This window comes from Lissotriton vulgaris, chromosome 7, assembly GCF_964263255.1.
Source record: "Lissotriton vulgaris chromosome 7, aLisVul1.2, whole genome shotgun sequence".
In the NCBI taxonomy this organism is placed as follows: Eukaryota; Metazoa; Chordata; class Amphibia; order Caudata; family Salamandridae; genus Lissotriton; species Lissotriton vulgaris.
Genome location: NC_141695.1, coordinates 995,386,094 through 995,412,494, shown reverse-complemented (window position 1 = coordinate 995,412,494; position 26,401 = coordinate 995,386,094). Strand labels below are relative to the sequence as shown.

The 26,401-nt window shown below is 45.4% G+C and overlaps 1 protein-coding gene across 2 annotated transcripts in view; it reads right to left on the bottom strand.

Moving 5' to 3' along the window:
- The window catches only part of RARS1 (arginyl-tRNA synthetase 1), a 209,097-nt gene that overhangs the window by 140,408 nt on the left and 42,288 nt on the right, over positions 1-26,401 (bottom strand). For both annotated transcript variants that reach the window (XM_086931412.1, XM_086931413.1), the window contains exon 3: positions 14,197-14,385. In XM_086931412.1, coding sequence (XP_086787538.1) covers positions 14,197-14,385 — 189 coding nt within the window. The remainder of the gene's footprint in view (positions 1-14,196; positions 14,386-26,401) is intronic.

Here is a 26,401-nt window from a genome sequence, read left to right as displayed (position 1 = left end):
AGCAGCTCTGTTCAGTCCCCTGCAGCCTCCGGTGATTGCGGAACCCTCCGAGACCACGGCAGGCACGTCATCCCGGTGCCGAGGAGGAGCGGTGTGGCCTGGTACAGCCGGTGAAGCCGGGGACTAAATTTTGGAGTGCCCCGCGGGAGACGGACCTAGACGTCAGCCTGAGTTGCGGCCCCCCCTCGTAGCAGCGGACCCTGGCGGGGTGCACAGTAAGGAGGCGGCGGCGGTGCTGCATGGGGGATGTGCTTGGGGGCCGATGGTATCGAGCACCTGAGGAGGGCCAGCAGCAGCTCCGGCGGTGGTCAGATCGGGCCGTATCGGTGGAGGGGGTCGCGCCTGGGCCTATTCAGGGGACACATTGCGACTGGTAGCCCACGGCAGGGTGGGGCTGGCGGGCACGGAAACTGGTAGACATTGGGCCTATTCAATTGGTGCGTGCTGGCCGAGTAGGCACACTTATTGATCTGGTGACCCCTGGCAGCAGCATACAGGAAAGAGCGTAGAGTGCCCTGCTGCCGCCCCCGTGGGTCGTGCATTGGGCTGATCTCGGTGCCTAGGTCAGGCCGCGGCGGTGGGCCAAGTGGTGCGGGGCACCTGCCCTAGGGACGAGATCGCTGCCCCCTGGCGGAGGGTCTGACGGAGTGGGCTGGGAGTACCACACCGCGGTGAGGGTACCGACCAGACAAGAGCCGGTCATAAGTGTGGGGCATCGGCGATAGCAGAGCAAGACCGGCGGCGGTATCGACGGCCAGTCTCCGGGGGGCCATCCCTAGCGGCTGGTGGACATGACTCGCGGAGGTGGGGGGGCCCCCAAACAAGGCCCCATAGACAAATTCACGGCGCCAGTGGCAGCGCAGGGGCGACTGGCGGCCGCCATGATGCTGGGCCGGACAACGCTGCACTCATGGCAGCCATAACAAAGTCCCGAGATATGCTGGATGCAAAGATAGGGCCCGTAGGGTCCGATGTGACACTATTGCGCCAAGATTTGTGGAACGCAGTGTCCCGCATCACGGAAGCTGAAACGCACATCTCCGGAGTAGAGGATGACGTTGAGGCCACGAAGCGTAAGGTGGCAAATATGGAGTCAGTTCAGAAGGGCTTAGCTCTCAGAGTGGAAGATGCGGAGGGACGTGCCAGGCGGAACAACTTGCGCTTTGGCAGGTTGGGTGTGAGAAAGGCAACATGGAGGGCTTCTTGACACAGTGGCTGGAGGGCTGTCTCCCCCCGGACTCACTCTCCCGCTGTTTTGTCATTGAGCGGGCGCACCGGGCCCTCATGCAGAAACCGCCGGTGGGAGCACGGCCACGACCAGTGATCGCTAAACTCTTAAATTATCATGACCGGGACGCTAGCCAAAAAATCGCCAGAGAGAAGGAGCCGATACTATACGAGAACCATCGAATCTTGATATTCCCGGACTATACTCGCATGGTACAGCAGCAGCGGCAATCATTTACAGCGGCCAAGGCCCCCCTGTGCGAACTGAAACTTCCATATGCCTTGCTGTATCCAGCCCGCCTGCGGGTGGTGTTCCAGTCCCGCACTCACTTCTTTGACACCTTGGAGGAAGTGTTCAAATGGAGAGACGAGACTGTGCCAGTCAGAGTACATACACCCCCGGGGTTGGAGACAGACTCTTCTCAGGGCGGGCCGCAGTCACAGGCCTCTTGAGGGACTCGGCGAAAGGGTAATTGGAGGTACAGGTACAGGTCCAGGCAGCGTTCAACATCCGGGAGTGCATCTGTGAGGGGGAAAGGCCAAGCCAACGGAACCTAATGTCGATGTCAGTCGCGCTTTAGGAGTGCAATCTACTGCAAGTTTGAACATTCTGTTATATATCAGTGTATGCATGTTTCTTTCTAGTCACACATATTGGTTCAGTTGTATGGGCAGGTGGCTCCTTAGGAGCTGATTTCCATATCGCACGAAGAATGAGGGGGCACGGAGGAGCGGGGGGGACGTTCAGGGTGGGCGGCTCCCCGAGGAGCGGGTTGGTTGTGGGTGACTGAGGGGTTGGGGAGAGGTTAATGGGGATCCATTGGGGTAGACGGGCTCCCGTTGGGGGTCGGGTGCCTGCTATGCCGCGACAGGTACTTCAACGTTCTGAGGTATGAGGGTGGGGGGGGGGTTGTTAAAATTCAGGGATGGGGATCATTGGGGGGGAAGGTTTGCATGGTCTCATGGGAGTCTGCAATGTTGGTTGTGTGCCCAGGCTGGGCCCAATGGCTGGGCACTCACCTTAGATGTCCCCTAATGGCAGATTCCGAGTATAGAGCGCGTGGGTCCAGGGGCTCTCTTAGGGTCCTCACTTGGAATGTACAGGGAATTCTGGATAAGATTAAGAGGGGGGCAGTCCTACAGTAGGCGAAGAGGGCAGGCGCAGATGTGCTGCTGCTCCAAGAAACTCACCTACTGGGCACAAAAACACTATGCCTACAGCGCTATGGTTATCACCAGGTGTTTCACGCTGGCTTTACGAGAGGCTCTAGGGGAGTGGCTATCCTCATACATCGCAGGATCCCTTATGTCTACTCGGCTCAATGGACCGATGTGCAGGGTTGTTATATCATTATCAAAGGTACATTGGGTGAGGAACCGCTGGTGTTGGGGAGTGTTTATGCCCCGCCCCCCCTGCAGTGGTCTCTGGTCGAAAAGCTGTTTGGAGTATGGGCCGAAATTCCGGATGCACTACAAGTCATAGGAGGAGATTGGAATGATGTCATGGACAGCCATATGGATAGATATCGCCCGGGGTGCGGTGGGATGGTAGGCCCCTCCACTACACTTCATGATATGGCACGGGGTCTTAATTGGGTGGACACTTGGCAGCACCTACATGGTAATATGAGGGGTTACACTTGCGTATCCATGGTTCATAAATCATTTTCCAAGCTGCATTACCTATTTGTCCCAGGTGTAGCGGCACATAGGGTGGAGGCAGCGGACATCCTGCCATGCGGGCTTTCGGACCACTCTCCCACTACCGTGGACATTTGCCTAGACAAAGAGCGGCGGCCATTCAGGTGGCGCCTCTCAGTGTGGCATCTACAGCAGCCAGACTACCAGAAACACATGGGCGAGGCCATTGCCCACTTCCTGACAGAAAATGTTGGGTCGGTAGCGGAAGTTAGCATGGTGTGGGAGTCGATGAAGCCAACGCTCAGGGGGGTGAACATAGCATGGTGCGCTGCAGCGCAGGAGAAACGTAGGGAGAACCTGGTTCGGGCTGAGGCCAACATTGCAGCGTTAGAGCTCCTAGGGAGTACGGAGGGGGGGAGCACGCGGCCGGGCAGCTTTTTCTGGCGCAGCAATCTTATGCGTCCCTGCTGATGGACAAAGCCAAACAGATATGGCTTGCTACACGCAGCCGGATCTACCAATGGGGGGATAAATCCGGGACGATGCTCCACCGGCTCTGTCAGGGTACGTTCCAGGCCCAGACCCTGCCTCGGATATTAGACACTGAGGGGTCCCCGGTCACAGATCCCAAGGCATTGGCAGAGCGGTTTGCCACTTACAACGCCAGCCTTTATGCTCCAAATGAATGACTCCCCGCCGACGTAGTGGACACATTTCTAGCAGATATGCCGCCGCGTGCAGTCTCGGAAGAGGTGCAGGACCGTCTGGAACTCCCCTTAATGGAGGAGGAACTCGGCACAGCACTGGGTGAACTTAATACTGGTAAAGCGCCCGGGCTCAACGGGTTTCCCAGTGAATTCTATAGGAAATATCACCTGCAGCTGGGGGTACATTATAGAACGGCTGTGGAGGAAGCTAGGGAGCGGGCCGCCTTCCACCCGACTGGAGACACGCAGAAGTGGTTGTCTTCCACAAACCTGGCCGTCCCCCCGAGTAGCATGCATCATACCGCTTGATCTCCTTATTGAACGTTGAAGCAAAGACTCTAGCTAAAGCGTTGGCCAATCGACTCCTGCCCTACGTGGCCGATCTTATTCACCCAGACCAGGCCGGCTTTATGCCCCAGAGGGCGACCAGGCAGAACATTCGAAGAGCACGTGTGGCAGTGGCAGCAGTCCGGAAAACCGGGGTGCCAGCGGCGCTCCTGTTGGCCGACATGGACAGGGCATTCAACTCGCTGAGTTGGGTCTACTTATTCGCCCTCCTATCGCGGCTGAATCTGGGTCCTCGCTTCCTGTCGTATATACAGGTGCTGTATACCGACCTGACGGCCTCGGTCAGGGTGGCAGGGGTCACCTCCTCTAGATTCAACATCGAGAGGGGCACCCGACAGGGTTGTCCCCTCTCACCCTACCTTTTTGCCCTGGCCATGGAAACGCTGGCCATGTGGGTGTGCATGGACGCAGAGTTACGGGGATTCGAGTGGGATCGGGACCTGTCCGACAGAATTGTGCTGTATGCGGACGATGTCTTATTTTTTCTAACAGACATTAACAGGTCAGGGCCACGCATCATGGAAATCATGCAGATCTTTGGCGAGACGTCGGAGCTTTACATGAACCACCGCAAATCCACCCAATGGGTGCTGGGGGGCATACACGGGCACAAGACTGGGCATCAGCACTACAGGTAGCGACGGGAGGCATTAAATACCTGGGCGTCTTCATATCCGAGGTCCCACCGATTACCTGGGGCGGAATGTTGTGCCGGTGTGGGAGCGGGCCAGAGCAGATATCAAAACATGGTCCCGCATGCCGCTGACCATATACGGCAGGTCGGCTATTTTCAAAATGGTGGCCCCCCCAGATTGCTGTACCAACTGCAGAATCATCCCTACCCGATTACCCCCCTTGGTTTCGGCAGGTAAACGCGGTTCTGGGACAGTTCCTCTGGACCGGGGGAGCAGTGCGCGTCGCAGTGTGCACGTGCTTTCTCTCCTCCTACTGTGGTGGCTTGGCGACATCTGACATCCTCTCCTACTATCAGGCCATCTTCTCGTTCTAAATGATTAGTGGTATGGGGATAGGAGAGAACCAGCGTACGCTTTGGAGCGCCTTCTAATTGGTGCCCACTCACTTCATACTATACTCTACGCGGCGCAGAGACGGAAGACGCTACCGCCAGGCACGCAGTTAGTGTTTCAGATCTGGAGGCAAGCCCTGCGGTGAATGGGTTGGTGGAACACTTTGACGGGCGAAACTCCCCTCTGGCGCACTGGTCGATTCCCCAGTCTGGCTGCGTTACAAGGTTTTGGGGGGTGGGACAGCATTGGAATCTCCACACTGGGAGATGTGCTATTAGGGGTGACCCTTAAGTCCTTTCAGGAGCTGAGCCAGGAGTGTGGCATGCCCTGCACTCAGTTCTTCAAATACCTTCAATTCCGCCATGCCCTCTCCCCGTATCTGGAGGGGTTGGAAACACTCCCTGAGATTAGCCCCCTAGAGGCCAAGGTGTTTATGGGAGATCTGGGGCCCAAAAAGATATCCCGTATATATCAATCCTTAGTTACGCACTGTTCCACTTTGTTACAGAAGCTACGGGAGTCCTGGGAGGTGGATGTGGGTGCCTTGGAAGAGGAGGATTGGAGGGAGGCATTAGCCGGGCCCCGGGGTGCCGCCATCTCGATACGCCTCCGGCTCATACAGTTCAAGTACCTCCATAGAGTATATTTTACCAGACTACACTTATGGCGGGCGGGCCTGATAGTGTCCCCAGACTGTCTACCATGTAGGCTGGAAGTTGGGACGTTCCTGCATACAGTATGGAGCTGTCCTGCACTGGCTAGATTTTGGAAAGGGGTGTGGGACTGTTTATCTGAAGTGCTAGGGTGGGAACTCCCCCGTACACCACAACTAGGTCTCCTTCATGTCTTAGAAGGGGTAGGAGGGAACATATACAAGAGACATTTGCTTTTGTTGGGCCTCACCCTGGCCAAGAGGGATGTGGCCAGAGATTGGAAAGACACGCAAGCCCCTACAGTTGTAGCATGGAAGAGGGGGCTCAATTTCTGCATGGGGCTGGAGAGACCGATCTTTTTTGCTCAGGCTGCCCACGGAAACACTTCAAAATTGGGAAGAGGTGGGCCGATTTTAGGGGCCTCTGGCTGATCAAGACCCTCTGGTAGATGTGGGATGAGATGTTAATGACACGTGCATACATTGGGTTCAGATTTTATGTGCTGAAGTGGAGACGAAGAATGATGACCGTGCGACGGGGGGGGGGAGGGTTTGGGGGGGGAAGGGGCTGAGGGAGGGGGGAGTTTGGGTAATGGGAGGGTTGGGGGGGCAATGTTCACATTTGCCTCTGTATTTGTTGAACGATCATTTAAGTGGAAAATTGGATTGTACTCTATTTTTTTGATGCCTAAATGTCCTGTAGTTATCTCTAGGTTACAGAGACCTGCATGTTGCGTACAATCTTAAATAAAACATGTTTAAAAAAAAAAGACTTTAGTAGTGGCTCCAGGAAGCTCTGGATAACCTAATACCACTAAGAACAACAGCACTAAGAACAACAGAACCGGACAAAAGAAAACCAGCACCTTGGAGGAATGCAGAATCAAGAGAGATAAAACAACAAATTTCAAAGCTGCAACACACCTGGATCAAAACAAATAGTAATCAAGAGAAATTTAAAACAAGCATTTGCAATGCAATAGGTCTCAAATTTGCGAGAGATTAAGCTATTGGCATTGTAAACGACAATCAAGTGAGCAGTCGCAGTGCAAGCAAGCCTGCCTTTGCAAGCCCACAAGCTCTACCTGCAATAGGAACGAGTAATCTAGAAGGAAGGAAGTTCTGAGCTGTTTCTATGGTTTGTTAATCTTGGCTAGTTTACTCCTTGGTTCTCTTATTGTATACGTGATTTCGCGTGAATTGCTATTCTCATTTTCCACTTCAAATGTACTTTGCTATCTAGTGACTATATCTGAGTGAATTTCTGTTTTTTTGGCAAGACAATACAAAATAATGGTTTCATTCAACTCACAGCACATATACAAATGTATTAAAAATATTTGGAAAATATTGTATTACAGATGCCGTACGGAATTGGCTTTAGTCCTACTAATAACTGGTTATTTTATTTATTTGCTTTAGTCTTCCTCTTCACTTTTGTAGTGTGGGCACCCAGTGTTAGCCATGGCTTTGCCCATGTTTCTTATGACTATATTTTGTTTTTATTTGGGAACTCGATTTTGATTGATTTGTGTCATGATAGGCCAATTCTGCCCTGCTCCTGTTTCGCACTTTGTCTTGCAGATGACCTTTTCAATTGCAAAGTCAGTGTTTGTTTTTGCTTCTGTTGCATGAGACTGTTGGAGACACACCAGACGCACATCAAATGTTCTTGCACTGCTCCCTTAGTCAGCCTACCAGTTATTTTTAGAGGTAGAGTGATTCCCCACAAGAAATACAGCTCTTACTTACTGTTTTCTATGACGGTACTCATGCAGATGCCAATATTACCTGTAGGTTTAGGTACAAGAAATAGAAGCAATCGTTGAAAAGCTACAAACGCCTGTTTTTCTATTGGGGCCCTCTATAAAATCAGGTTTTGTATTTTGTACATTTTTCTGAATTGAGCAATATAATTTTCATTGTATTAAATGGGTGAGAGTTGAGTATTGCCATATTGCTTTAAATTAATATATATATATATATGATATATACATATATATATATGTTTTTATATCGTGCTGTAGTATAGTATGCATTATAGAGATATTTAAGGTAGAAACCTCACTCACTTAAAATTCTTGTTTTAGCATCCGTGAAAACTTTTCCCCCTTTAGCCCTAATGTTACACATAGAATATAAATATGCAGGTCACAATTTAGGATGGATTCCAAAAATAAGACCTACTTACATTTTTGTTGTAAGACTGATCCACAAATTGATTCGCCCAACTATTACGCTCTTGCTAAAAGTCATGTTGGCTTCTAAAAGCAAAAATGTCATTAAATTCAGCATGAAATTACCTGTCACACCTTTAACAAATAAACGTGCCGCAGTCATTCAGAAAGTACACATAAATTTATCCACAAATTCAGTGTGGGTGAAGTCCACGTTTGTGTGCGCCTCATTGCCACACCTATACCTACAGGCTAAGAAAGTTGAGCCTAATCCAGTGTTGGCGAACATCAAACAAAAGACATGAACGAGTTCTGCTTCGGTAAAGATCGTGCCCTGACAGGCGTCTGTCACACCATACGCATGCACTTGAGAAGGCGGAGATAAAATAAAAGCTAGTCTTCAGTTTGTGAACATCAGGTAAACATAGGAACGATGTATAGGGGATTAACCGCTCGTCTTCGCAAAGCTAGTTGTCACACCTGCCAGCGCAGACACGTCACAACTTAGGTTCTAGAGCGTCAGACAAAATTATCAGCAAAATTAGTGCTGTCAGTGCCGAGTCCTCCGTTTTGCAGCATGCAACTTTTACAGGCTGTTATACTGCCATCTAGTGGTTGGTTTTGAAATTTCCTTTGAAATGAAAAGTTACGTATTTCATGTGTTCTTGACAGTAAGCAGGGCACAAGTCCTAAAACAAGCGCGCAGTGGGAGAGTGTGAGCGCATGGTGGGAGCGTGTGAGGCAGAGAGGAGACGCCATGCGCGTGCACATCGCCTGTCGGTGCGCGCACATGGTTTGTCTCCCTTGGCGCACCAAACCAACAACAATAGTCTCACCAAGACGAAGCAGCGCTTGCGCTGCATTCCCTAGGCGAGACCTAAAAAGGACTATTCAGACAGAATTCAAAATGCTAAATGTGAATGTAAATAATTTTATAAAATTCTCATTTAATTCCGTAAACCTAAGTGCACAGAAGAAACCCGTCCCATGGCTCTAGAGTTTACTCACAAACTGACAAATCATTACGCAACCAAAGCAGTCATATTGGGCTCATATTTATAACTAAGGAAAACCACAAGCACTGACCCATTTCCAGCAAACCCATCCAAAAGTAGGCTATCCCAGTCCCTGCATTCCTTCAAATACTTCTCACTTCTCACTTTCTTAGAAAGACACAGGCAAAGGCCAATAGCCCCTGACCAAAAACAAACCACACGCACAAGCATGTGGTCAGATTTTGAAGCCCCCCTACAAAAAGTCTCGCAGAGCAGTGAATGCGTACTGGCTCAGGCGAGACCCAAAAATCATCAATAATTCATCAACAGAAGACTTAAAGAAAACATACATATGACCATTATTAAAGAATGCAAGTCTAGACCCGCATGACCCAGACAACAGACCAATTACAAATAGACCTTTCCTGGGTAAACTAATAGAAAGAGCAGCATTCATCCAGATGTCACAATTTAATAAACATAAGTTCATATTTTCCAACTTCCAAACCAAATTCCATCCAGGATGATGTACGAAATCTGCCTTCATCGCCATCTGGGATGACCTTAAAAGCATGGTAGATTGGGAGGGGCCTGCTGCATTACTTCTCTGGGACCTATTAGCTGCCTTCAACACAGTTAACCAAGACACTCTAATCCAAAGACTCTACAAAGCTGACATAGAGGGATCGACTTTTGACTGATCACATGCTACCTTCAAAACAGGGCAAATGTCATCCAAACACCCATTTTCTCATCCAAACTATACTTCACAAAAGCAGGGGTCCTTCAAATTTTTATCATCTCACCCATGCTTTTCAACATTTACATGAAGTCATTAACGGCAATGATCAATGAATTTCAGCTCATGTGCTATATCTATGCAGATTACACACAAATTCTTCTTAAACTGGAAAGCCCCAAAGACATTGGAAACCCAAAACTCTTCAGATGCCTCAGAGCCGGTGATCAGTGGATGAAATGAGGCCACCTCAAATGGAATGCTTCTAAAACACATGGAAAAATTATCACCCACTCTGTGCCTAAAAATCTGGGACCACTTCCTTAACCGCATCGCTGCTGCGGTGATTTTTGCGCTGTGCGGCATTTTTTAAATTACCGCGATACATGACGAGCTCAGTTCGTCACCCGCACACGTCACCCGTGGCTGATGACGAGCTGAGCTCGTCATCAGCATCGAAGGGGTTAAGTATCTAAGGAAGTTTGAAACCTTGGAACTACCTTGGACTACAAATTATCAATAAATGCCCAAGTGGACAAGTTAGTAAGATCAAGCTTCATTACCATGAAATCACAGTAACACAACTTCACGCACCTAGGATTTCCACACAAAGTCCAGGCTATCATCTCTCTTGTACTCTCTTAAGACTGATTACGCCAATGGCCTCTACCATGGATCATAATAAAGATATATAAAACTGTATTGCATAAAGTTCTATATGTGCAAGTATGGACAGATAGTCAGAAGTTCATACTTCCAGGTGTTGATGTATGTAATACACACACAGAAATAAATTGCTTTTACATACAGCAACACCTGAAAGTCTGAACTTCTAACTATCTATCCATACTTGCACATATGGAACTTTATACAATACAATTGTATCTCTTTTTTCCTTAATACAGGTGTACCCTTTCTATGTTATTATCAATCAATGTATTTTATTACTTTACTCCTACTGTAAAATGAAAAAAAGCAGCTCCCTTCAATGCACCACTCTATAGCTAATCCTATACCTCTCTCAATATATCCTCTACCTGCACTCTCTGACTCGTCCCAAATCTCATTCTACTACCATGATCTCCAAAGATCCTTTCTTGACTCTTACCTCGTCTCTCTCACAATGACTCACCCCAAACGGCAGTCTACCTCTATGATCTTGAATATAACCCTTTAAAGAGTCTGCCGTTCTCTATCATTCCTTGACCCAAACCAAACCTCATTTTACAACTATGATTTTCACAATAACACATCCTAGGCCCCCCTCTTTGAGTCAACCTCATCTAACGAACATGATCTCCCAAATAACACGTTCTAGGCTCTTCCCTCCTCTGCCTACTTTATGCTATTAAATCAAACTAACAGACTCACATGTCCTTCTCTCAAATTAAGAACTTGTATTTCCCTATACTAGTTCACAACTTATCCTTTGGATTCAGGAGTAGCGCTACTTGCCTCAAAGCGCTTCAAAGCCTCATCAGGGGTAGTATGCGCTGTATAAATACAATTACAATCTTTGATAATATCACTGCAACATTTGCAATTACATTACTGATGGGAAAACTGTGCATGGCAGGGGTGCGAACTATAGTTACCTTAGGGCACGAGCTATAGTTACTTGTGACAACTATAACTGATTATCCTCGGTGGTTTTGCTAATTTAAAGCATTATATTGTCACTGAAATTTTCACATAACTATAACGCTATTTTACACTTTGTTTTTTCAGTGAAGATTTTTACAGGAGGCACGGACCCTGGTAAAGAGGAGGCTATACGGTATAGAAGAGGGTTGAACGCATGTTAATCTAAAGTGTCAGGGTAGAAGGTGGAGGATTCATATGGTGAATTGAGAAGAGGGTAACTGGTAACTTGCAGACACATGGAGAGAAGGGCCAAGTACAGGATGAGGCAGTAGGTCATTGCAATGAGAAGGCCTGGAGCATCTCCTTTCTTAGTTCAAGGATTTCAATAATCCCTTGATCTGTGCTTTGCATTGTATACGTGCACTGTTCCAGAAAGGGGTTTCCATTTAGATAGTCATTTTTATAATGCTCTGTAAATGGTGCACAAGGTTTTGAATTTGATTCAGGCTTGGAGAAGGAGTTAGTGGCAGTTTCTGAGGGTTAGAGCAATGTAGTCACCTTTGTGTTGTCCTGTATTCAGACGTTCTACATCAGGGAAGACGGCAATGAACAATTCAAGGGTGGTAACAGGAAGCTATTTAAGTAACTGGAGTATTGTATGAGTAAGGACATTTATCGACCTTAATGCATGTGAAAGAAGGAAAAAATTACGTCTGCACAGGAGGCAGGGCTGATGGATACCACATCAAATGGAGATTTCAGAATGCAATAATTGAAGAAGAGGTGGAAAGCCATTTGGAAGTCTAGCCATTGATGCATGTGGCAAAAGACAGTGAACATCCATCTAGCGGCTCATGGTGGAGCAATTCTCATTCTAAATGGGTCTCCTACCTCCATGAATTAGGATAACATTTTTATTTGGGGGTGCATTCTGTTTGAAGCCGTTGATATCCCAAACAGTACACTGTCAAGTCAGTTTTTCAGGCAATGGAAGCAGATATTCAGAATAACTTAAGATACAGTGAAATCCCATCATCAGCATACTGAAAGTGTGTGATACTGTCTTACCAGGTGGATACCAAGAGGTTCCAGAAACAAACTTAATAGCAAGGGTGATAGGATGGGTATCGGTATTAAATAAAACTGAGATCAACAGTGTGAATATATGTATTATAGTACGCAGAGTAACATTCTAACCCTTGGAGGATCTAACAAAATTACAATTGTGCCAATCTTAGGCTTTCCATAAATCGTTTGGGGTTTAGATAGGCCAAATCTCCCAAATTTCCTGAATTTACAAGGTGACAAATGTGTCTGCTTGGAAGCAAGAACTAGGTCTCTGTTTTCCTCTTTCCCCTACTCCAAAGTGGGAGCTGCTAGTTATTCAAAAAGGCAGAAACGCCCATGTGCTGGGCTTGAAGCTGACTGGGCTCAGAGAAGTGAATAAACTCATAATTAGAGCAAGGTAATTGCCTTCCAGGGAGCAACCTAGGTGAGAAACTGCCCATAGACTTTTCTTAAGAGGGTCCATTCAGAGGTGCATATTTATTTCCGAATCTATGCCAGACATAGCCCTTACTGAAACAACTTCATATTATTCCCTGGTTAAAAACATATATAATTTAGAAACATAAACTTACCAAACTATGTTAAGAACTGAAAACTTAATTAGAAGCTAAATAAACACACAGATTTAGATCACAACCAGATCTGCTATCAGGAAGATCTTGAAAATGACCCTGGGTGGAAGGGAGTCTATGGACAAGAAGCCAACATAAAAATTAAAAGGTGCCCTTTTATCATTCCTAATTCCCATGCATAACAAAGTAGGTCTGGTGGGCATCATGTTCAACTCATTTCAAACATACTTGGAGAAAGGCATTGTTCATATCCCAATAACTTCAGCAGAAGGTGCCTAAGCCAAAAATGGACGACTCAGTCTCTTGTAACTAAAGAATGAAGAGCAGGAAAAGAAAACTGCTTAGGGTTCCAACTGGACATTTTGTGTTTTGATACATTGTAGATATTACTCCAATTCATATTAGTTAAAATGCAGCTCACGACCTTTCCGGGAAAACAGACAACCAAATAAGAAAACATTTCCGCAATTCCCCTTGGCAACATCACATTAAAATCGTTCTTATGGCCATAATACTTAATTTAGTAAGGATTCCAAATATTTTCACTTTTAGGTAACAAGATTCTTTTTGAAGATACTTTTTGGGTGCAAATCTTAGTATAGCTCTCACATAAATCAGTTATTTATATATTGACTGGTAGTACCAACATTAACTCAACAACGAAAAAAGCAATATCTGTGGCATACTACCACATGAAACTTAGAATGATGACTTAAGGTTATGACAAATATCTCAATCAGCTTAATTACATCAGTCTTTGTTAGGCAGAAATCTTCCCATCTCTTCGGCTTTAGGTGTGCAAGCAGAGCCCACAGACGTTGGTGAGCATTTAAAGTCGTTGCAAAAAAAGCAGGTCTGATTCCTTTTCAAACGTGTTGATTCTCTCCTTGAATAAGCATTTGTTACACATCTTCTTACGTTTGTGGGTTTATAAGTTCTTATTTATAGTTACTGAAACCTAACAGAATTATCACACTTTCCCAAATACACCATCTTTATAATGTATATCAAACTCATCTGTGAGAAACAATTTAAAATCTCTTAATAGTAGTAAACAACTGCCAATCATGAACAGCAACAAACCAAGTTCATCCCTTTAATATTGCTATTTAATGCACCAAAGATGGCTGATTAAGACTAAAAATAAACCGAACAAACAAAGGAGCAGTGTTTTACAAAGCCCCATCTAATGGACAGCGTCGCTACTCACAATTATTGTTTTTTGTGAAATGAAAGTGCTGTGGCTGAGCAAGATTACAGGGATTACTAAATGTTGACGGGAAAAGGATTTGGAGCCTAAGAAAAAAGCTCAAACCCTAACAGGGCTTTGTAATCTGTGCAACTGAACGTAGTACCTTCAACACACCTTCTGTCTAGGTTACAGGTACTGAGAGGCCATGGGAAGTGGTCTTGGAATGGGTACCATTCTATGTAATGTGAACAAGACATGTAACTCGCCTGTGTCATGCTCATGACGCTGTTACATTGGTAGTCTCCAAATTTAGGCTGCTGGCTTGGTGTGACGGCGAGAGGAGGGTTTTCCATCTCCGGGAAGGCTGCTTTAATTGCATCTCCAAATATCGACTGCAGGCGCGAATTGATGTTAATCATGCTTTTGGTGGGCTTATTTCTCTCCTCCTCAAGACTCTGCAGGAAATCACAACAAACAGATTGTAAGAATGAATACATACATACATTTGGAATAATGTACAGTTTTGCTAGGAAAAAGAGTGTTTCTATTGGAACAGTTTCACCTGTTACACAGCCAAGAACTATATATTAAGCCCTTCCATTTTATAATACAATAAATGTTTATGTTTCTTTGAACTGCAGCTTACCTGCAGCTTACTGGCACTAGAAGTATATTCTCTGCATCTGGGTCCCTTTCTTGACAATATGTTTAGGGCTCTACACAGACCCATTCTGTGGAGAAGTGTGGCTCAATGATTAGAGCGGCAGACCTTGATGCAGAGGTCTGGCCCGGGACCAGGGCTCAATTCCCGCCTCGGCGCGTCTTGGGCTTAATTTCCTCGGACCTGATAATTCTCGCCTCAGTGCCTAATCTAATCATGGGTCCCACGCTGCAACTCTGGGCAGTAGCTTGCTTAATCTCCACAACGGCCCCAACAGCGCTGGGATGCCTGGCTTCACCTTAGGGGTGCCCAGGAATGGGCATCTCACAGGGAAAAGCCAGGAAGGGTTCCACAGCGGTATGAGTACAGCGCCAGGACACCCCAGCTGGGGTAACAGTGCGCTATACAAGTACGATATTTCATTTCATTTCATTTCATTCTGCAGGTGGAGCACCAGCTTTTAGGATTGTGAAAGCTTAAGTACTACACAATCTTTGCACTCATTAGCAGGACCAGTAAAAGTTAAAACAATTTAAAGCGTCTTCCTGTGCGCAAAGCACCAAATTATTGTGCTAAACCAAATGTTACTTTTTAGGTCACAATCCCATGAACCCAGTTATACATTTGTGAATTTCACTTTTCAGCATATAGGCAGATGTCGGACACCATCCCAACCTACCGCTTTTCCTGACATCTGTCTTCAAAAGACCTTTCCAGTTTAATATTTTAACAGTAAGCCTTACAACCCAGGGTACGGATAACAAGATGTTTGTAAGGACATAGCACCACCTTCCCTCCAGCCTAGGATATAAGACTATGGTGGTAATGATTGGGCTGTACTGAGATGTAAACAGGGGGCAGTCTGGAGCATTAGCTAGGCAGCCAGGCAAAGAGTCTGATTCAGATGTGGGCGGACCAGTTACTCCATCACAACAGTGATGTATATCCCGTCGACGAAATATAAGGAAAATGCTTTTTACCAATATGCATCTGTTCTTGGCATGTAGAGCTGCAGAGTTGTACACTATGCATAGATCGCCATCTGGTGTTGGACTCAGATGTTTGCATGTTGTTTTTGCCTTCGAAGTCTTGTAGTCAAGAGTTTGGTGACCTCTCCTTTAGTCGACTGCGTGTGGGCTTCGGCTCCATCGTTAGATTGTTTTGCCAGTAGGGTTAGATGGAGTAGTGAGAAATAGAAAGATGTCCATGTGTGATGTATCTAATTAAGATAACACTAATCAGATAGAGGTATCCTGGGAGGAGGGTGGGCATGTACAACTCTGCAGCTCTACATGCCAAGAACAGATGCATACTGGTAGGTAGCATTTTCCGTTGGAGGCATATGAGCTGCAGAATGTACACTATGCATAGACTATATAGCAGTATCCTCGTTAGCGGTGGCTACGTGTATCTGTTGCAGTAGTTTGAAAAAGTGTTTTTAATACAGCCTGGCCCACACTAGCTTGTTTTGCTTGCACATCTACACAATAGTATTTTGTGAAGGCGTGTGGTGTGGCCCAAGTTGCTGCTTTACATATGTCATCTAGGGGAATGTTCCTTAAGAATGCCATAGATGCCTGTAGTTTACGTGTAGAATGAGCTCTAAGGGGAATGGTTAACGTGCGTTTGGCTTTAAGGTAGCATATTTGTATGCATTTTACAATCCACCTTGCAATTCCTGTCTTGGATATAGGATTGCCCTCATTAGGTGGGGAGAAAGCTACGAAAAGTTGTTTGGTGTTCCTAAAGGATTTTGTTCTTTCAATGTAGTAAAGTAATGCTCTTTTAACCTCAAGGGTATGTAGAGCTCTTACTGCCACGGAGTCTGGTTGAGGGAAGAATACTGGTAGTTCAACAGACTGGTTTAAATGGAAGGCAGATACTACTTTGGGTAAAAATTTTGGGTTTGTTCTAAGAACCACTTTGTTATGATGGATTTGTAAGAATGGTTTTTGTATGGTTAATGCCTGGGGCTCGCTCACTCTTCTGTGAGATGTGATGGCGACTAAAAATGCTACTTTCCAAGTAAGGTACTGTTGTTCACATTTTTGTAAAGGTTCAAAAGGAGGACCCATTAGTCTAGTAAGGACTATATTAAGATTCCACATTGGAGAGGGTGGAGCTCTTGGTGGAATTATTCTGTTAAGTCCCTCCATAAAAGCTTTGATCGCGGGAACTCTAAACAAAGACAAATGTTGTCTGTTTTGCAAGTAAGCCGCTTTGGCAGCGAAATGTAGTCTTATAGATGTATACGCCAGGTTACATTGTTTTAGATGCAAAAGGTAACAGATAATGTTTTGAATGGAAGCATCTAGTGGGTAAATTTTGTTGTGAGAGCAATAAATGACAAACCTCTTCCGATTTGCTGCATAGCACGCCCTTGTTGTAGGGCGTCTAGCTTCTTTGATAACATTCATACAGTCTGGCAGAAGATTAAGGTAGCCGAACTCTAGGATTTCAGGAGTCAGATCGCAAGGCTGTGCTGACTGGGATCTGGGTGTCTTATCTCTCCATGGTTCTGACTGAGAAGCTTGGGTGAGAGGTGCAGCTTTTGATGTGGTACTACTGATAGTTCCAATAGAGTTGTGAACCATGGTTGTCTTGCACATGTTGGAGCAACCAGCATCATTGTGAGGGAATGCTGTTGGAGTTTCCTCACTAGCAATAAAATTAGTGGGAGAGGCAGAAAAGCGTAAGCAAATTTGCCTGACCAATTAATCCATGGTGCATTGCCTTTGGACAATGGGTGTGAATATCTGGATTCGAAGCTTGGGCCTTTTGAGTTTTGATGTGTGGCGAACAAATCTATGTCTGGATGTCCCCACATGTGAAAGAATGGAAGAAGAACTTGAGGATGAAGTTCCCATTTGTGGATCTGTTGTGTTTGACGGCTGAGAAGATCCGCTAACTCCTGGTAGGTGTTCTGCTAAGAAGTATATCTTCTGTGGAATGGCCCATCTCCAGATGCTCTGTGCTAGACGGGATAACTGGAGAGTATGTCCCACCCTGTTTTTGTATGTAATACATTGCTGTCATGTTGTCTGTACGGATTAGGGCAGCTTTGCCTAGCAGTTGCGGTTGAAAAGACTCCAACACTAGAGAGATTGCCAAAAATTACAGGTAGTTGATGTGGAATTGTTTTTGTTGAGAGGTCCATAAACCTTGAATGGTATGGTTTTGGAGATGTGTTCCCCAGCCGGTGAATGATGCATCTGTTGTTAGCACTATCTGTGGAACTGGCTCGAGGGACGACCGCCCTTTGGAAAGGTTTTTGTGGTCCACCACTGCAGAGAGCGATGGGTGCGGTCGTCCACCAACACCAGATCTGTTAGTTGACCTTGAGCCTGGTTCCACAGATGTGCTAGACATTCTTGTAATGGGCACATTTGCAATCTTGCAGGAGGGACGAGAAAAATGCAAGATGCCATCATTCCTATTAGCTGCATGTACACTTGCTGGTAGTGAGTGTTGCGGTTGAAATCTTTGAACTATGATTTGTATAGCATTAATCCTGATAGCACAGGGAAATGCTGGGACTGGGATATGCTAGGGCTGTGGAAGTATTCACTGTAGCCCCTAGATATTGTTGCATTGTAAACGGTTGGAGATGAGATTTGCCTAGATTTATTGTGAATCCCAGACTGTGAAGCAACTGTATTGTCCAAAGTGTTTGTTGAAGACAGCTGTTGTGGGAGTTTGCTTTTATGATCCAATCGTCTAGGTAGGGGAAGACATGAATTTGTTGTCTTCTGAGATGGGCGGCAACCACCGCAAGGCATTTGGTGAAAACCTTGGGTGCTGTAGTGACTCTGAATGGGAGCACCTTGAACTGGTAGAGTTGACCATCTACCACAAATCTGAGATACTTCCTGTGAGCAGGATGTATTGGGATGTGGAAGTAGGCTCCTTTAAATCTATACTGGAGAGAAAGTCGCCTTGCTGTAGTAGTGGAAGTACTTCTAAAGTGACCATGTGGAAGTGGTCTGATTGAATGTAAAAGTTGAGCGGTCTGAGGTCCAGTATTGGTCTTAGAGAGCCGTCCTACTTTGCAATTAGAAAATAAAGGGAGTATACTCCTGTGCCCTGATGAAGTAGAGGAACCGGCTCTGTTGCATCTTTTTGCAACATTTCTAAGACTTCCTGCTTGAGGAGCGTCAGGTGTTCTAATGACATTGGACGCGGTCTTGGAGGAATGTTGGGGGTGTAGAAGTGACAGCGTGGCTAAGTTGTAAATCACAACTTATTGGTTCTTTTCTTTGTTAGAGAGCCAGGCAGTTGAGTAAACAAAGTCGGACACTCAATATACATAAAAGTAAGTGGCACGACAATGGTGTTGGATGTATATGGATGCTCAATGTTGAATGTGGGTTGTGACTTTCTGCATTTTCCTTGCAATAGAATTTATTGCACGTCGGGGGCAAACTCACATCCCCTGCGTTCTGATACAAAAGAGGTAAGATAAGGAGGCTAGCAGTAAAGGAGGTGGCAGTATGCAAATAGAAAGAAAAGATATATGTCCTAAAGAAAGGTTGTTTTACTTTTTTGCAGACTATGGTCCTGATGAGAACTCCTTAACAACACGAGTTCGAAACATGAAGACTGTAAAAAGCCAAAAGGATAGAATAAGCTAAAGAAATTGGAAAAGAATAGGCTTATTTTTGAGAAAGTAAATTGTTAATGGCTGTGCTGTGAATAATTTAATTCCAGCAGATATTTAGTACATTTATGCTGTCTGTAATGGTAAGAGAGAGGTATGATTGATTGTTTGAATGATCCTTTTTGAAATGTAGAAATGTTTTTGTGAGTAATAATGTTTTTGTTGTGTACATAAGGTCTTAAAAAATGTAAAGTTGGAAAACTAAAAAAACAATAATAAGAGTAAAAATAAGTATTGAACAAAATAAAATAACTGAAAGTAAATAAGAATACAAAGCATATTGTTTTATTCAGATGTTTTGGGAGAAAAAGGTTTTGTCTAATTGAGTAGCGGCACTGGCATCTCTTGTTGTTTACTAGTAGCTTGTGGCTAAGCTGTGCTGTTGGGAGCCCAGACCCAGTGGTGGTTTTTTGAAGTAAGTTCCAGGCAATAACCATACTGGATAATTTGTCTTACCCATTTGTCTGTTGTGATGGCATTCCAGACAGGTAGGAACTGTGAGAGGCATCCCCCGAAAGGAGTGGGATGATCGGGGGGAAGTGCAGGGAAGTCACTGTTTATTGTTGGGGAGTTGCACGTGTTATTACCTCTGCCTCTACCATTATTGTTGTTACCTCTGTAAAATCCTCGATTGTATCCCCTAGAAAAGGATCCCTGGTTGGGACTTTTATAGGATGATGTGGGGTATTCTGATGTATTTGTTTTGGAACCTGCTCTATAAAAGAAGCGACAAAAGGAGCCTCTGGCAGATGGTGACTGTAAGGCTCCCATAGACTTTGCTGTTTCTGTGTCTTTTTTATTTTTTTCTAAAGATGTGCTGACTGCAGGTTCAAAGAGGTGCTCTTGATCAAATGGTTGATTTACAATGGTATTTTGCACCTCTTGCTTAAACCCAGAGACCCTGAGCCAGGCATGTCTACGTAGCAGAACACTAGTATTTATGGCACGCGACGTGGTGTTTGCTGCGTCAAGCGCACATTTGATTGAAGTATTGGTTATAATCTTGCCTTCTTGTATAAGGTCATTAGCTTTGTCCTTATATTCTTGGGGCAGATGTTGGATGAGCTTTTCCAGCTCATCATAGTGAGCCCTATTATATCTTGCTAGAAGAGCTTGTGTGTTTGCTATCTTCCTTGAATTTGCGGCTTGAGACGCCATGCGTTTACCTGACGCGTCTAATAACTTAGATTCCTTGGCAGGAGGTGGTGTGTCACCTGACCCTTGGGAGTTTGCCCTTTTGCCTGCATTAGCAACTAATAATGAATCTAAGGGAAGTTGGGCCTTGATGTACATAGGGTCAGTGGGAGCTTCTTTGTATTTTTTATCTACTCTGGGGTTAGGAACCCTAGCTCTAACTGGGTCTTTGAACACCTCAGAAGCATGTCTAAGAAGGCCTTGTAGCATGGGTAAGACATGAGTAGATTTTTGTGGTTGGGCAAAAGTTTCCAATAAAAAATCCTCTTCCACAGGGTCTGAATGAAGGTTGACCTTGTGGTATGTAGCTGCTCTGTTGATTAGCTGGGCAAACCCTACATTGTCCTCTGTTGGAGATGGTTTTGAGGGGTAGATGTCCAGATCATTTGTTAAATCAGGATCAGTATTATAATCATGCCATGGGTCTGGCTCCTGTGGTGAATCAGCAGGATCTAATGGCATTACGTCTTCATCTAATTGCCCAGCCCCTGTGAATTGTCACTATACTCTGACTGTGGAGAGTGTGGTGGCGAAATAATTAAATTAGGGCTAACTGGTGGTGGAGGTAAAGTGTTAGTAGCTATATGAATTTTCTTTGGAGGAACTGGAGCTTGCGGCAAATGTTCTGGTTTTCTCTTTGTAGGTGGCTTGGTGACTATGTGACCAGTCTTTGGGTTAATAAAGATAGAAGTCTGTTTGGGATCCGGAAAGAAAAGGTCTTCGGGATCGATATCTTTGCTTGGCGGGGAAGATTTCTCGTTGGGAGCTGTTTTAGGACATTGTCTGGTACAGCATCCTTTCCCGATTCCGAAGCTTTCGGTGCCTTGTCTGTAGATGGTCTTGGCTCTGAAGCTTTCGGTACGAAAGTCTTTTCTTTGTGTTTCGGTGTGGAAGATTTGTGTGTGTGCCTCGGTGCGGAGGTTGCATCCAGCTGTTTCGGTGCCAGTGGCTATACGGCTGCTTCGGCGCCGATGCTTTATCCGGTTGCTTCAGTGCCGATGCTTTATCTGAGTGCTTTGGTGCCGAGGAATCTATTTCGGTGCCAAATATTTTCCCAGTGCCTGTGGAAGCGGGTGTGGCAACTCAGACGACTTAGCTTTCGTGCCGAAGGTGTTTTTTCGGTACTGGATGGTTGGCTTGAGCCGGATGGCTTTTGTTTGTCCTTCAGTGCCGAGCCACAAGGCGGGCGTTTAAAGTTTTTGTACGGTGTGAACCTTAGCCCAAAGGCGAAGGTGTTACCAGAGCCGTTGGTATGGACTTGGTCGGGGCTGGGGTTTCAGTACTCACGTCCCTTTGAGCTGGGGTGATGTCATCTTCGGCATCAGAGACGTCTACTTAGGAGTCCAGAATCTCTTCTGGCTCCTAAGGTTGTCGGGACCTGGAAGAAAGATGTCCAGAATGGAACCTGTGCCTCGCTGCATGTCGCGGCATCGAGCTAGACGATCCTGGATGGTCTTTTTGGATTTAAATGAGAGGCAAGCTTTACAATCGTCCTCTCGATGTTCCGGAGAGAGGCACAGATTGGAAACGGGATGGAGGTCTGAGTGTAGAAACTTAGCACCACACTGTGGACATTTTTTTACATGGAGTCCATTCCATCGACGTCCGTCTCTATCGGCGCAGGGAGGCCAAACGGCCAACGTCGAGGATCGCAGGCGTCGAAGTGTAATGGAAGTTGTCGAGGGTGCGCGTCAAAGGCATGCGATCAAAACAATACTGCTGGTTAACTGTGATTGCGCATCGAAGGGGGTTCAATAACGATGCTGGTCTAGAGCGCAGCAAGTCACATCCGAACCCGATGGCGAAAAAAAACACTAACGATGGAGCCGAAGCCCATGCGCACTGTCGACCGAAGGAGAAGTCAAGGGTACATCTCCTCAAATACTGGAGAACCTGCTGGTGCCTTATGTACCCTCTCGAACCCTTAGATCCCTGGGCCAAAATCTGTCAGTTGTCCCGCGCTTCAGGCTGAGCAGAGCCGGTGGTCGCTCCTTTCGGGTGCTGGCGGCGAAGTTGTGGAACTCTCTCCCCCCCCACACCCGGGCCCTTGAAGACCTCTTGCTGTTCAGACGCGCCATCAAGACTTTTTTATTCGTTTAGTCTTTATTAATTTGCTTTACTGTTGCTCCATTTTCTGGCCTTTTAACTGAGTTGTGTTTTGTGTACCTTTTGAAGCGTTGGGACGCCCCTTTGCTGGGGCAGCTGAACGCGGTATAAGTGCAGATAAGTGCAGAATGTGTTATGCTTTGGAGTCAATGGCAATTTCATGTGTCTGGATCAACTAAGTCAGCATAGGCAAGTTGGCTCCTATTTATGTAAGGCATGGGGTCCCTTTTCTAGGAGACACTGAGTGGGCAAAAGACATCTGGATGGTAGGTCTCCATAACTATTGCCTATATATTCCCAGACATTGCCCTCGGTTTTATTTCTGGACAAAATAGCATAACAGTTGCTGCTAGATGATTCTATTCCAATAATATAGTGTGGTGATTATAATTATGGGGCTCACACCGAGTGGAACAGATTGCATTTGTCACTTTCCATGATGACTAGTGTAAAACTTGCAGCATAGATGGTATACGGTGGATGGTGAATTGGGGTTTGCATGATCTTTGGAAAATAGAACACCTACTGATAGAATAATTATTTTTTGTACTGCCCAGTGTACGACCTCCATAGCAGATTGGATGCATTTTTGGCCCTGCATCACAGGTTGCATACAACTCTGCTTGCTGAATGCTTAAGCAGGACAATATAGGACCGTTGCAAGCTTCTAATTACTGTTGGTTGGAACAGGCTGACTACATCCATAATGTCGTCAGCATGAAGCTACTGTGAAAGACTCCGCTTTCGGATGCACCCTAGGATAAAGTATAATTGAAGGACTTTGAGAACTCAGTGGGTAATGTAGGGATTGAATGGGAGGCCTTTAAGGGAACAGAAGATCATGCATTAATGGTCAACATTGCTTGGACAATTGTACTTAGAGAAGTGAACCAGCTGGAAACTGGAAAGCAAATCACTGAGAACTGGTTTGTGATTGAACCTCAGCTCAAGCATTGTTGTTGACATATAAAAAGAAAAACTGTAGAGCACTGACAGGCTTAAATGTTTAGAATTCTTTGAATTTACGGGCAGGCAGCTCTCGGAAGACCACAGATTGGGTCACGTATTAGTGCAGCACATAAACTCAGAAACGATCTGACTTCCTGCGACAACACTTTGAGGGAGCAATATTGAGCATACTATACAAGACGGCACTGCCTAGTGTACACACAGAACAGGTTCTGCCAGTTCTGGTGGAAATGTGCCATTCTAGGCATACACCAGAGAAGAGGATTCACATGGATGCACAGCTCACCTCAGCTAAAGTTAAAAACTGGCCAGCTATAAATAAAAACCTTATCCTCTGACAGTCCCCCTGCAGAATGTTTTGCAACATATGAAAACCTGCAGACTTCTCAACTGAAAGCGATCTAGTACCATGCTTGGGAATTTGGTGAGCTTTTCCTAAGGTAGTACTGGTGATGATGATGATGATGATGATGATGATGATGATGATGGTGGTGATGACACCAAACCTAGATCATGATCAGCAAGGAAACACTCATGCAGCACACTTTGAGACTCCCAGGTGGGAACATCTAGTCCTGGTTATGGAGCATACAGAATATGTATAAAAGTCTAGATCGAACTTCTCATTACAGAAAGAACTTCCAGTTTCAAGTGCTCCAATTCGAGGAGGTTATTTCCTACCAATGGGCCAAAGGTATAGATAAAGACCTCCCTCCTCTCCACACAATTATTTGTTCTGCCAAAACAGCCTCTAGCCAGTTCAAATAGGCTGGAGAGCTGTGACAAACTATTACGCTTAACATAACATTGATGTCCTTAAATTTATTTGAAACTTGAAAGTTTATTTGGCTCCAAAAGCAATTGGGAACAGGACAATGTTATGTCTTTTTTTAAGTCAAAGGGTGACACTGGAGAAATTCCTTATTTGCCCATTGACGTATCAAAGAACTAGACATTATTATTTGTACAATGCGATCAACAAATGTTGACACATATCACGTTTACATACTTGGGGGTATGGATATATAGTATTGGGCACGTGTGATCGATGGCAATGTACGCAGAGAGCTCATGGTGTTCACAAGCTCAATTATCTTTTTTAGTGTAATCTTCCACTGTCACTCATAGGCTGAGAATACCTCTCAAAAAAGGTTATGCAACTACACCTGTTGCACCATTTTGTTACAGGGGCAGTTATTAAGCCGCAGAGCATTTTCATGGAGCTCCAACCACTGATTGTTGAATTGATATGGGGCACAAGTAGATGCTGAATGGCAATAGAACAAGCATTTGCAATGCAATAGGTCTCGCATTTGCTAGAGTTTAAGCTATTGGCATTGTAAACGACAATGTCTTTTATTTTTCTGTTATGATAATTAACACATAAATAAAAGGCATTGTCATTTACAATGCCAATAGCTTAAACTCTTGTAAATGCGAGAACAATTTCATTTCAAATAAGCAGAAGCCATTGTCCCGGGCTGCTTGGAAAGTGAAGGCACGCATGGTGCACTGAATGTTGCAGGAAATCATGTTGTGCCTGCAGCAGGAGAAACTCATTAAAGAAAATGGGGCTTAGAGGCTAAATAAGACGTAGCGTGTAACAGAAGTAAAAGGGTCAGTCCTCATGGGAGGTTAAAAATGAAGACAAGGCGGTACTAAGGAGTGATTAACAAGGCTATTAACGAATCAGAAGCCAGCATTTATGAAGGACATTGACACAATCCAATGACAAATATGGGTGGAGGGTTTGCGGGCATCAAGGCTATACTCTAGTACAGCATGCCTCGCAGAGCAGCACATGCGCTGCCCAGGCTTGACCTAAAAAAGCAAGCAGCCTAGTAACAGCCTGCAGCTTCCAGTCCCTCACGGGAAATTTTTTTTTTCTAAAAAGGAAATGAACTATAACTCGAATACTGGGGGTCGACAGGGTGGGGAGAGGCAAGTGAAGCAACAGTGTGATGATGCATGTGCATTGCCTGCATCAACGGCATAGCACGTGTGCCATGGTGCAGCAGCAGTCTTCTTCGTGGTAAACTTTTCATTTACCATTTCAGGATGGCAATTGCCACATTGGAGCTTTAAAATTTTTTCAAGTGTGCATGGAAGCATAATCTAGAGAAGGGAGCAACACAGTAGTAAATTGCAGCTGCTGTGCCCCCAAAATACAAAGGGATGGGGAAGCGTGTGAGTCGTCAGAGCACTGGGGGCGCTAAGCAACATGGCAGAACGGGGAGGATTTTGGGATGCAACGAGGTGGATGGGGCAACATGGAGTGCAGGGGTTAAGGGGTATGGGAAAGAGGCATGTGGGAGAGGTAGTGAATGAAACCCCATGTAACTTTGTCAAATGATGAGGAAAATAAGAAAGTAGCATTAAAATATTGAACTCATCTAGTCCAAAACATTGTAAAACATCTCCACTCCAGGGTAGGGACAAACACAAGCTGAGGAAGGAAAGGCAATGAATATGTGGCAAGCAAACCACATAGACATAAGCAGTGGACTTACGCTATGCATTCTGTTGTACACTATACATCAATATGAACAATACACAGCTGAAGCTAAATGTAGGCCAGACCTGAATATCTTATTTGAGTCACTTCTTTTCTCTTGGGGATGGTGTTGACATCCTCTCCCATTTGTTTTAATATCCTATATTATTGACTATGAAAGTGTGAGTGTTTTCTTCCAAGGGTTTGATTGGAAACTTTGTTTGACTTAAAACTCATTTAAAGTATTAATACGGAATAATGTAATTCTCTCACCGTTAACCAGATCATAAAATATCTCATACTTTGTATGCTAGGATTTAAAAAACTCAAGCCAGTGTTTAACAGCTGACATAGTAGCTGAATTGTTAAATGTTTTTCTCAATTGTGTGG